At 41.6% G+C, this 12703-nt stretch overlaps 1 protein-coding gene and 1 non-coding gene across 2 annotated transcripts in view; one reads left to right on the forward strand and one right to left on the reverse strand.

Annotated features, from left to right (window-relative positions):
- The window catches only part of LOC148888082 (LHFPL tetraspan subfamily member 6 protein), a 57949-nt gene extending 54075 nt beyond the window's left edge, over positions 1–3874 (forward strand). The window contains exon 4 of the mRNA XM_089014416.1: positions 2557–3874. Within this exon, the coding sequence (XP_088870542.1) occupies positions 2557–2675 (119 nt within the window). The 3' untranslated portion in view covers positions 2676–3874. The remainder of the gene's footprint in view (positions 1–2556) is intronic.
- Positions 3875–5104: 1230 nt separating this feature from the next.
- trnak-uuu (transfer RNA lysine (anticodon UUU)) lies at positions 5105–5177 on the reverse strand. The gene has a single exon. It is a non-coding gene; the product is annotated as a tRNA-Lys (tRNA).
- Between the last annotated feature and the right edge of the window lie 7526 nt (positions 5178–12703).

Consider the following 12703-nt stretch of genomic DNA (forward strand, 5'->3'; position numbering starts at 1 on the left):
AATACGCTGGATGGATAAGATCGTCGATAAAAGGTCCTCAGTTTTCGTTCTGCGTTCCGTGTACAAAGGAAACTAAATTTACTACGTGGGGAGAGCACTTAGAAAAAAAATGAAATAATTGCTTGTGGTGTGTATTAAGTAAATAAAATAATGTAAACAAATTACCTTTGTTTTTATTCTCTTCTTCTTCTTTTCCTTTCGGCTTTTCCCCTCAGGGGTCGCCACAGCGAATCAATGTCCTCCATCTATCCCGGTTTTGTGCATCCCCTTCTCCCACACCTTCATGTCCTCTTTGACCACATCCATAAACCTCCTCTTCGGTCTTCCTCTCGGTCTCCTGGCTGGCAGTTCAAGACTCACCATCCTTCTCCCAATATAGTCACTCTCTCTCCTCTGGACATGTCCAAACCATCTCAGTCTGGCCCCTCTGACTTTCTCTCCAAAGATTGCAATGATTGCAATTCTCCTGAATTGCTATCATTAATAAGGGGGGCAAAAAATATGAGTTGTCCCTCTAATGTACTCATTCCTGATCCTATCCAACCTGGTCACTCCCAAAGAAAACTTCAACATCTTCAGCTCTGCTACCTCCAGCTCTGCTTCCTGTCTTTTCTTCAGTGGCACTGTCTCCAGTCCAAACATCATGGCTGGTCTGACCACGGTTTTATACACTTTTCCTTTCATCCTAGCTGAAATCCTTCTATCACACCTGACATTTTTCTCCAGCCGCTCCAGCCTGCCTGGACACGCTTCTTCACCTCTTTTTCCACACTCTCCATTGCTCTGGACAGTTGATCCCAAGTACTTAAAATCCTCCACCTTCTTTATCTCTTCCCCCTGTAGCATCACTCTTGCACTTGGATCCCTCTCATTCACACACATATATTCCGTCTTGCTCCGACTGATCTTCATTCCTCTCCTTTCCAGAGCATATCTCCACATCTCTAGTTTCTCTGCCACCTGTTCCCTGTTCTCGCTACAGATCACAATGTCATCTGCATACATCATGGTCCAAGGAGATTCTTGTCTAACATAGTCTGTCAGCCTGTCCATCACCATAGCAAACAAGAAGGGGCTCAGAGCTGACCCCTGGTGGAGTCCCACCTCCACCTTGAATTCCTCAGTCATACCGACAGCACACCTCACAACTGTCTTACAGTCACGATACATGTCTTGCACCGCTCTGACATACTTTTCCGTCACTCCAGCCTTCCTCATGCAATGCCACAGCTCTTCTCTGGGCACCCTGCCATACGCTTTCTCCAGATCTACAAAGACATAATGCAATTCCTTCTGACCTTCTCTGTACTTCTCTATCCGCATTCTTAAAGCAAACACTGCATCTGTCGTACTCTTTTTTTGGCATGAAGCCATACTGCTGCTCACAAATGTTCACTTCTGCTCTTAGTCTAGCTTCTGTTTTTATTCTTGCTATAAGTAAATAATTATGTGCCGGGTTGTGTTTGTCAGGTTTATTACTGCTTAATAAGGGGAATTGCAATCATTAATAAGGGGGGCAAAAGTAATACTCGATCATATGTTATTTTTTTTGCGCTGCGCACGGTCGATTATGAAAGCATAATGTGCGCATGGGCGGTAAACTGCATTTCCGCTTGTGTTAGCGTTTTTTTATCATTTCAAATAATGTACGCCGTACTACAACTTTTATACATGAATTGCAATACTTTCTAAGGGCAGCCATTAACCAAGATTGACAGGTGTGATGCACATCCGCATCAGTGATTATAAAACTGACACATATAAGGGTATTATCAAGGTGTTAAGAATGAAATGTATGAAAGCACAGAACAGAAAAAATCGAAAACAAAGTCCTGAAAACAAAAAGAGTCAAAAGTAGCACACCAAAACGCATGACAGCCAGAACTAACAGCAAAAGAAATGGATGACACAATGACCAACAGGTGTGCAGCCTTTCAGACAGCAGGTCATCGATGATCCGAGTTACGACCGGGTTCCGTTCCGACAAAACAGTCTTAAGTCAAATGATCGTAAGTCAAAATCTATTCAAAATGGCCGACGTGACCTTTACACGACAGGATAGTATACGATGTCAATCTGTTGTTTTGAAGAAATGTTTTCGATTGAATACTATTATATACCAAACTGTTTACAGTTCATTTATAAATGTTATACTTACCCTGCTCTCCCTGCTAATGTCCAGAAGAGGTCGCCGACACACACACTCGGACTCAGGCGCACGCCTAAGGAAAAAAGCGGTTTACTACAGGAGATGCTGCCGAGACGGTATCTGCACCGCATAACTACAGTACTGTATTTAGTGTAGTCATGCATTGCTGTGCAAGTATATGACATGTTGGCTGGCCAAAATTGTAGCTTGCGCGTTGCGGTATCAGGTGTAGAACAAAAAAAAAGGTCTGCCGGTCGTGGTCGTAAGTACGGGTGGTCGTAACTCATGCCGGTCGTAACTCGAATGTTACCTGTATATATATTTATATATTTTAATGTATATATTTTTTGCTGGTCCCCAAAAAAATAACATGATTTTAATTTAGTATTCCGATATATTCTTTGCAGGGTCCTGCCAGATCGGCTGGGCCTATTACTGCACGGGGGCTGGGGCTGCGGGTGCCATGCTGCTGTGCACCTGGTTGTCATGTTTCGCCGGCAAGAAGCAGAAGCAGTACCCGTACTGAGGTTCAGAGGAGTCAGGCCTAATGACACCGGTGGACGACGCTACTACGGTGTACAACGAGGGACAAATTTCTCCACTGTGAGACTAATAAAGGCAAATCCAATCCAATCCAAACTAAAGGCACTCTTTCATGAAATGTCATGGATACAGTGAACCACCTATATACTCGATGGACTCTCGTGCGTGAAGCATGGGATTGCTTCTCCATTCAGTGACGTGTGAATGTGCGTGTTTATGATTGTTCGTCTCTTTATGTGACAGACGGGCAACCAGTTCAGGCGTTTGTTCGCCGTTTGCCCTGCGACCTTGTTTGTTGTTCATGTTGGTAACAAGGAACTATGTTGACCTGAGAGGAAGGGCTTCCATTTAATAGAGCCATTGGGTGTAATAAAATGCTTTACCGCCATCTTGTGGCAGCTATGGGTACTCCCAACTTTTTGGGGTCGGCACTGTCTACTTGGTGGTGTTGACTTTGGTCGCTGTCAAGCGTTCATTGAGGTGGTTCTCTGTATTTGTCTTTGGGTTGAAATGACACACACACGTCCATTTTGGCTGAAAATGACAGGATGGACCAAATGACATTTATAGATGAACCTCACTTGACCGAGTTTGAATCTTTCAAGGTCAAATTTAGTTCACCTGTCAAAAGTTACAACACATTCCGGAGGTCCATTCTGAAATGTCACCCAAAAGATCAAGATGCCCAACTTGTGGAGAAACGCGCTGACACACACACACACACACACACACACACACACACACACACACACACACACACACACACACACACACACACACACACACACACATCTTTGAAACCTTGTGTGGACCAAACATTTTGTGAAGCTTTATTTCATGTTTCTTTCTCTTGAACCTGTCGATGTTTGTGTCTTGTGGCGAAGACTTCAGTAATAATATGAGTAATAATAAGAAAATGAATGCTATATCTGACTTCATTGTAACGTGAAGTGTTCCTGTATCCTCCTCGTCCGTTTCATCACAGCCTTAAACACCGAGCCCTGAAATGCAATAATCCCCTGACGAGCTTCTCCAGCTCTCCTCTCTCTCCCCCAAAACAAGGATGCAGACCTTATATGTTACGTACGATAATATATTTTTTATCATAATAGCACATTTTGTTTTGTTTTGTGTTCACCTCCTCAAATTATTCTGGTTTTGTAAATAAATGTTTATGGAAAATGTTGTGTGATTCCTAAGATGCTTTTTGCATGACCTCACGATCCTCTTCGGTACACATGGGAGAAGCGCCACCTCTCGCTCTCTCCAATCAATAAGGACAGGCAACGCACCCAGAATAACTAGTATCAATGTCCTCGATCCCCACTGACCTTGACATTTATTTGCCTTTTGATCAGCAAGATCCACACCAATTGACCTGCGTTCAGCCTGCACAATGTTCACTATTTCTAGCCACGCGTCCGCACCCGAGATGCTAGTGCTAAGTCAGCTCATTTACATCTGCTTAGCATGCATGTTTTGCTCACAATGAGCGGCATTTCGCCTCCCCCGCCAACCCAAATAGTGTCGATCCCACCTTCCCCCTCTGCTCCATTTCTGCTCGCGAATGTGGCTCTTCATCTTTATTCTCTGCTGATTGACTCCCCCACAGTCACAGTGAATGCTTCATCAGCACCTATTATACACTTTCAGGGTGTCTTAAAGGAAATATTTTACATTGCACACTTTATTTTTAAATCAGGTGCCATGTTTAACAAGTGGGGTCATGGTGGTCGGCTGGTTTGCACGCCGGACTCACAGTGCAGAGGTGCAGGGTTCGATTCCAGCTCCAGTCTCCTTGAATGGAGTTTGTATGTACTCCCAGAGCTGACGTGGCTTTTCTCTGGGTACTCCGGGTTCCTCCCACATTCCAAGAATGAGCTTGAGGGGTTACCAAGACATCTGTAATTATGTTTTGCCCCGAACACGACTACAGCGAGATACTGTAATTATTACCCCACCCTCCTCACACCTCACTCCAAGCTATGCTCCTTTGACATCAGGCTGTGCGAACATATTCCATTATTTATACAGCTGCCATTTCCGGCCTGATGAAAGGCCATTAAAGCAATTGTGGAAGGCCGCAATTGTGGAGATTGGAACTTTGCATCGGCCACTGAGTGTCATTCACGACACATGAATCGGCTTCACTGATGTGCTGGGATAATAAGTTTCGCCTTGTTTCACTCCTCTTATCTATTCTCTCAGAATCGCTGATTAAACAAATAGGATCAACAATTAAAAAGTCCTCTAATTACTGTTGAGTACGTATCATGTTTAGCTTTTGCTAAACTTTATTACATAAGCTTCTAGAGCTCTAACTTTTGAAGAGTATTATTGGTATACGATCGTAACGAATCACATGTATATGATGTAATAAGAATGTACAGAATTCTTTACACATAAAAAAGTCGCCCGAACAGGGACTTGAACCCTGGACCCTCAGATTAAAAGTCTGATGCTCTACCGACTGAGCTATCCGGGCTCCCCAATTTCCACACACATTACATTTAAGAAAGCCTGACATGGAAATAAGAAAAAAAATCCTCTATTTGAAACTTTTTGAAAATGACCAGACATTGCCACGTTCATGTCATGTCATGTCATGTCATGTCATGTGATATCGATGAACTGTCAATCTTTTTGCATATTAAATTAAATGACGTTTGGCTGATATACCATTGCGTTATTACTTCCGTGGCTATACATTTGACAATTACGTTTTAGTTTTTGTTCGACTAATGTGCGATTCTACGAGTAGGACAAAAATATATACAGTACAGTAATCTTCCGCCATCTTGAGGCCGTGCTGCACAAGCGAGGGACGTCAAAAATGACGTCACCAAGAACGCGGAAATAGCAGTGAGCTATATTACAACACGAAGGGCCTATCAGAGCCGAGATATAAAAGACAAAGCCCCGTTTTTTCTCCACAGTGACATAATTCAACTTCCTTTACGTTTATGGAGTGTATTCAGTGCACATGGTATTGAAGGGTCAGGCTTTGTTCGTGCAATGTAAAAAGACTCAAGGAAATACAATTGGCAAAGTTATACGAAAAAACGTGCTGTGTTGGCGTACAATAATCTTCTGCAATAAAATCCTTATATCTGTCTCTAAATTACATCAGAATCAGAAAACACAGACGTTTGGAGGAAGTGCTGAAACTGTGAAGGAAAATGTGTCATTTTTTTCCTCCATTATTATTAATGTGAAATATTCACGAGTTAATGTAAAAGAAAATAATAATGCATGCATTCTATTGCACTTCCATATGACTGTACTGGCACTGCCTGTTTTATATCTTGTTAATTGATAATTTAAAATTTTGAGTAAGTCACATTTCAAGCATTTTTAATTACAGCATCTGTGTTGTTAATTATATACTCGATTAAATTATTGGTAATTCACACCTAAACTCATCCTATATTTGGTGTTCATCAGCAGAGGTGTAGTCGAGGGTATACGGCGTATACCCACTTATTTTTCGGTCGGCATTGCTTATACCCACATCCCCCCGCGCCCCCATGCGCACTATTCATTGATATCTAACTGTCAGACTGCCCTTTTTTCTCTTAAGGATGGTGAAGCCATGACCCACCCTCCTCTGCCTCTACTTGGCTGGTACTTGCTGCATTCACTGATTAAATTGGTTAACTTTGGGCATGGTGACTGATGATCCGATCAGAAGCAGAATAAGGGTGGTCAGAAAGGCAGCATCTCCAGGCCCTCCTGGTCCATCCGGCGCCACCAGGTTGCTCCTCAGACTGTCCAGGAGCTCAGCGATGCCCTGGTCCAGATCTGGGAGGAGATCGCCCAGGACACCATCCATCGTCTCATTAGAAGCATGCCCCGACGTTGTCAGGCATTCATACAAGCACATGGGGGCCACACAAACTACTGAGAATCATTTTGAGTAGCTACAATGACATTTTGGCAAAATGGACCAGTCTGCTGCATCATTTTTTCACTTTCATTTTTGGGGTGTCTTTGATTTCCCCCCTCTATAGGGTGATCATTTTAATTTCTATCAAATTATGTAGCATCATTTTGTTACTCGTATACCTGTAGTACACCTGCTCATTATCAGGAAAGATATTCAAGATCACCCTCCCCCTCATTTCGAGCTGATGTCTTTCCGAAGTGTTCCTCTAATTTTTTTAAAGCAGTGTCTTTTGTTGAATTAATCTGTTCAGCTGTTGAGAACAAATGTATTTCAAATTTATGACAGTGCACTTTTAATTTAATTGATTGTTTTTGATGTTTGGAAGAGAATGATTTGTTGTATTTTATGTTAAATATGAACAAGAATGCAACTTCAGATTTAAAGTATTTTATTGAAATAAATGTTCAAAAAAAATTACCAAAACGCCATGTTTGCCTCATGATAAATACATTTTACATTCATTTGTGTGACCAGCAGTAACTAAAAACTGCTCCTAATTAAGTCATAATTTCATAATAGTGAGCGAGTAGAAATGACAGATTTTTGGGTACAGTAGTCTTACATGTCACTGGTTCTAAAACCGTCCTTTTTTCTGTACTACTTCCTGTGAATTTTTGAAGTATACCACTGTTCATCAGCAACAAGCCACGTTTGATGTTGCTCGCGCGTCCCTCTGCGTGCGCGTCCACACACACGCGCGTGCACAAACACACACCACTCCCAGTTCGCTCGTGAGGGTCGTCTGGAGGCTTCTGTGGGTGGTTGGGGGAGCTGCACAGGAAGTATTATTCCCAAAGCAGCGGGGTCTTCGAGAGGGCACGTCACTTCGCGTCCACCGCAATGTTTTCATGTCCGCTTCCTACCCACACCACAACCTCTCTTTAATGTACTGCAATTTAGAAAAAAAGGCTTCTCTTGTTTCGCCAGAATAAAAGGGTGACACGGTGTCACCCGGATGCGAGCGGACATTGCATAAACATATGTTCAAACACAAAAGGATCATTTCATTCATTCTTGCCATTTACCCATTGAAATGAATGTTTGCAAATGTCATTCATCTATTGCAGCCGCACCTCAAATATTTTAGTAAATGAAATTGAAAAAAACAAAATGTTTTGTAACATGCGCCTGGGTAGCACTTTGTCATTATAGTGCAGATGTGAAGGGCTCAGCTGCAGCCTTCCTGTGTGTAGTTTGCATGTTAGAAAACAACACTGATTCCTATATTTCGCATAATAAAATCATGATCAATGATTTATAAGCAGATTAATTTAATTAAAATCATAATGACTATTATTATTGAATTTGCTCATGGCCCCTTACGTCACCGTGGTGAATGAGTGAATAGTAGATAAATCAATGAGCTGTAAACGTAGACTTTGAAGTCCTGTTTGTGATGTAATATAGGGAAATACATGCCCGTTTCATGGTAAGATCAGAACATTGTCATCAAATGGTGAGTATAGTTTTGTTTTTTTGATTGTTGCTGTGCTGATGACCATTTTGTGTTTGGGAGCCTTTTACTGAGCCAGTTGCTTGTTCTGTAGCCACAAAGGGACATAAGTTTTCTTGTGCCGGTCCCAAGCCTGGATAAATACAGAGGGTTGTGTCAGGAAGGGCATCAGGAAGGGCATCCGACGTAAAAGCTTGGCCAAAACAAACATGCGTATCATACCTCTGATTCGCTGCGGCGACCCCTTGAAGGGAAAAGCCGAAAGGAAAAGAAGAAGTATTGTACTGAGTGTGTGATTCTTTTGCATGCCACAAGAGGGAGCCACACTTTTGAGAATCACTGCAAGGGTATATTAATTCGTTGTATGTGGGTGTAGTCATTTTTCAGTTGTTATCAGCACTCCTAACAGGAAGTGAAGGCAATCAAACGACTTCCTTGCTTTGTCTTATTATTGACTGGACAAAGGTGTTGGCACATCCACCTTTTTAAAGCAGAATCAAATAATGGAAGGTGTATCTTTCCAGTTAAAATGGGGTTGATTGATTTTTTTGATTACCTGAAAAGTTTACAATACAGCAGGGGTTGGGAACCTATGACTCGCGAGCCATATATGGTTCTTTTGATGATTGCACCTGGATCGCAGATAAAACTAAATACACATTCTCGCTTTTTCACTGTTCATTTGCTGTTTAGACTGCAGTTGGTTGAAAGCGAAATTTGATTGGATGATACTGACTTAGGCGCCATTGAGAGAATACAGTGAGACCTCACCTTACGAACTTAATTGTTTCCCAGAGAGAGTGTGTAAGGCGAAAAGTGTGTATCTAAAAAAAATCCCATAGGAAACCATTAAAATGGGAATAATCCGTTCCCGGGTTTCCATAAAATATAGTTTTTAACTAAATAAGCCTTAAAACTACACACAACATACCTTATTCTATGTATAATAAATGTGCTATTGTATTGTAATGAAATAAATACACTGCATTGTATCATAAAGTCACAAAGAGAGGCACATTACATGACGACTGTAATTGAAATAAACTGTGCTGTAAAATAACGTTTTTTTCAACTTCTTCGATTGCCCGAGACCGTCGCTTTGAGAGCACGGAAACACCTTTTGCAACAGACGCACCTTTGATGGCTTCTGTGTTCCGGAGAATGGGAGCAATGGTTGACTTAGCATAGCTGTGCTCGGCCACTAAATCACACAAACGCACACCTCGTTCGTGTTTTTCAATTATCTCCCTCTTCTCAGCGACGGTGATTTTATTTTGTGTCTTCCTGGGCTGAACACGAGCCTGTGGTGTTTTTTTTTTTTTTTCGGTCCCATCGTAGTAAAATTAGCAGCAAAAAGCTCCAAGTAGGCGATCGACGTGTGCATTCAATGAAAGGGGTGTGCAAAGTAGCGCCGGCTGGAGCGCTGTTCGGTCGTGTGCTTCCGCCGAAGATGACTCCGCAAGCCGTGGTGGGTGTGTATTACGAAAATAGTGGTTATTATAAGGTTTAATTTTCATAAATTAGAGGTTCTTAAGACGAAAAGTTTGTAAGATAAGGTGTTTGTAAGTTGAGGTCTCACTGTAGAAGACGAGTATCGTACACTTCAGGTTGAATGGACCAAAGCATTCGCCTTTGTCGAGAGAAAAGGTTCTGCCGTGATTGTAATTTGCATTGAAACAATATCATTGATGAAACAATCGAATGTTAGTGGCACTTTGACATGCCCCATGCTAATGTTAGCATCAGTATCCTCTGCGAGAGACGGCAAGAAGCAAGTGTGCAAGCTAATGAGCAGTGTGCAGGCTAGCAAGAAGTTAACTTTTGGACCCGGCAAGTTGACTTTCATTCCAATAGTTTGGCTGGATTTTTACCAATCATGAGGAACAGAAAACCATTCATATTAATGGTGAGTGTTATCACAGTTATTTTAAATAATAAATTCTGACATTTTATTTAAATCACACATACATTTCCAGCAGCTCCTGTGTTTTGGATTGGATTGGATTGGATTTGCCTTTATTAGTCTCACAGTGGAGAAATTTACATTTCACAGCAGCAAAGTGATGAAAGGAATGAAAGTAGAAAAACAAAATACATGAGCTGCTGGAAAGGCAGCCACTCTCGGGGCGCCGTCTTGAAGTCAAAATAACAAAAAAAACTAAATAACAAATAATATGACAGCATAGATGCAATATGACAGCAATATGACAAAACAAAGACACAGAGAGACATTCATTCTTCAGGACTTGCTGTACCCTCTTTGTGATGACATGAAGCAGTTCTAGATGAAAGAGGAGAGGATCAAAGCGTCTTTCCACCAGTGGATCAGGGACATCATGGTGGAATGTGCACGTTGACTACAAGCTAAATGCTTTTTCTACTTTCATTTCTTTCATAACTTTGCTGCTATGAAATGTAAATTTCTCCACTGCAAGACTAATAAAGGCAAATCCAATCCAATCCATATACATATGTGTGTGCGTGTGTGTGTGTGAGGGCTCTCACTGCAAAACATTTCTAAACATTTTGCGTGTATGGCTCTCTTAGTCAGAAAGCTTGCTGACCCCTGCAACACGGTATTTCAAATATGATACCAACAATGTAGATATCATATAGAAATAAATAATGAAATGGATTTATTTCAACAATAACATATCACTCAGTATTTACGCATCCTATTTTTTTGTTTGTTTTCAAATACAATCTTCAAATTACACATGTCTAATAATACATTGAAATCTGTTTCTGTGTGATGTAAAATAAGAATGAATTTGTTCCTGGGTGTCCAAATTAATTTGGTTTCGTGAACCGCTTGCAGAATCCCCTGCCCAGAAACCAACATGTTGCGGAATCATTAACTGAAAAAGGAAAAGTAGGAACTTGGAGCAACTCGAATCATCACTTTGTCGTGTTGTGACATCGCACAACTTTTATTTCCTCAATTTCAGAAACTGGTGGCAACAAGGATCACAGAAAAAAAATATTCATCTGTACATCAATTTACGGGGAAGATATTTCCTTAAATTAGATATTTACTGAAAACATTGATGGATTTGACCAATTAAATTGTTTTTATTAAGTGATGCACAAGGCCATGGTCTCTTTGTCTCCAAGGTGAAAACTTTACTGGGGTTTCAGAACGGAAAAAACGAAACACCTTTGAGGTGGCAGTTATTTTGAAAGACTAATTTACTCATTTAAGCTGTCGTTAGACTGCATTTTTTTCTTGGGCTCCAATTTACAGTATAAAACCACTAGTCTGCTTTGTGTTTTGTCATGCTAATGCTTAGGCGCTCTCAGTTTGATTAAGTTCTTTGAGATAGGAGTGCGGTGGAGTGTGTGAAAGGGTGGGCGAGGGTGTGGTGGTGACTGGTGGGTTTACTCCCATACCTCATCTCGTTTTTTAGTTTGCCGTTGCTTCTCAATTTGCTCGTAGCCTCGCGCCGGTCTTCACGATCCATTTTTTGTCATTGGGTTTTTCCGCACGTGGTGTCTCTCAAATTGGCGGCTAATTCAACTGGTATGGCCCGCCGATACGAAACATGTTATTGTGTGATAATAAGAGTGAAAAGGAGGCGGGAGTGGGGGGGGGGGGGTAGATAGTCGAGACATGCTGTCGGCACAGTGCAGTGTCTGGTGCGTCAAAAGAACGTTTCTCGTATCAGCTGAATAGCAGACATTTCCTCCTAATGCAACTTTGTTGAGTTGGGAGGGGAGGGGGTATATGCTTCATTATTCCTCACAGACCCTCGCCACTGTTATCCCCCTCCTCCGCCTGAGCTCACTCCCCTGATAACATGTCATCGCAAATGACAAGTAGAATTGTTAGGCATTGGCCCTTTCCTGCATTTTTTTCTCTGATGTTAGAATCCTGCAAAATCTTTCAGCACAATTTTCTGTGACCGTTGTTTTGCTTTTCACATCATCGCTACTAACTGGATGCAACCTCATATTTAATAGTTGAACCAAGACAATTTGACATAGCTGGAATTCCCACCCTTTGCTGTCTTCAGCACACAGGAAGTGGTAGATGGTACAGGCTGGCATGACCATGATGGTGGTTGTCAGCCTAAACACGGTTGCTATGTGCAAGCGTTAAACCCTTGCAGAGCCTTTTTCAATAGCGAAAAAAGCTACAAAAAAGTCATATAAACCTCCCTTGGAAAAAAAAACCAAGTAGAATGCATGTCTGTGTCTTGTCAGGCGAAGGAGGGAGATTAGATAAGGTTTGTATACGCAAAAGCAGCTTTGTTTATTACCTCCCCCAAAGAAGATACAGTACCATTTGTGGGTGTGCCAAAACAATTTTTTCCATGGTCGACATTTTGACAGATATAAATGGCAAACGGCGGAGGACTTAGATTATCTTAAAATGGTACTTCTCAAAAGTGGGTTCTGCTTAGCGACAGTGGGAATCGGCAAAACAATTGGCAACAAATATAGGGGTATTCAAATGGGTGGAATTATCTTGCAAATGTCCCCATTGTGGGACTGTAAAAGGCTTTCTGATTCTGAATATTTTTGGATAGTAGTTTAGAAAAATAAGCCTTTTGTCTACATCGATAAAGTCTTAAAGACCTTAGGTTGTAACGTGACATTTGTTGCGGAGCAG

This window comes from Hippocampus bargibanti, linkage group LG14 (assembly GCF_051943395.1).
Source record: "Hippocampus bargibanti isolate YZ-2025 linkage group LG14, ASM5194339v1, whole genome shotgun sequence".
Taxonomy (NCBI): Eukaryota; Metazoa; Chordata; class Actinopteri; order Syngnathiformes; family Syngnathidae; genus Hippocampus; species Hippocampus bargibanti.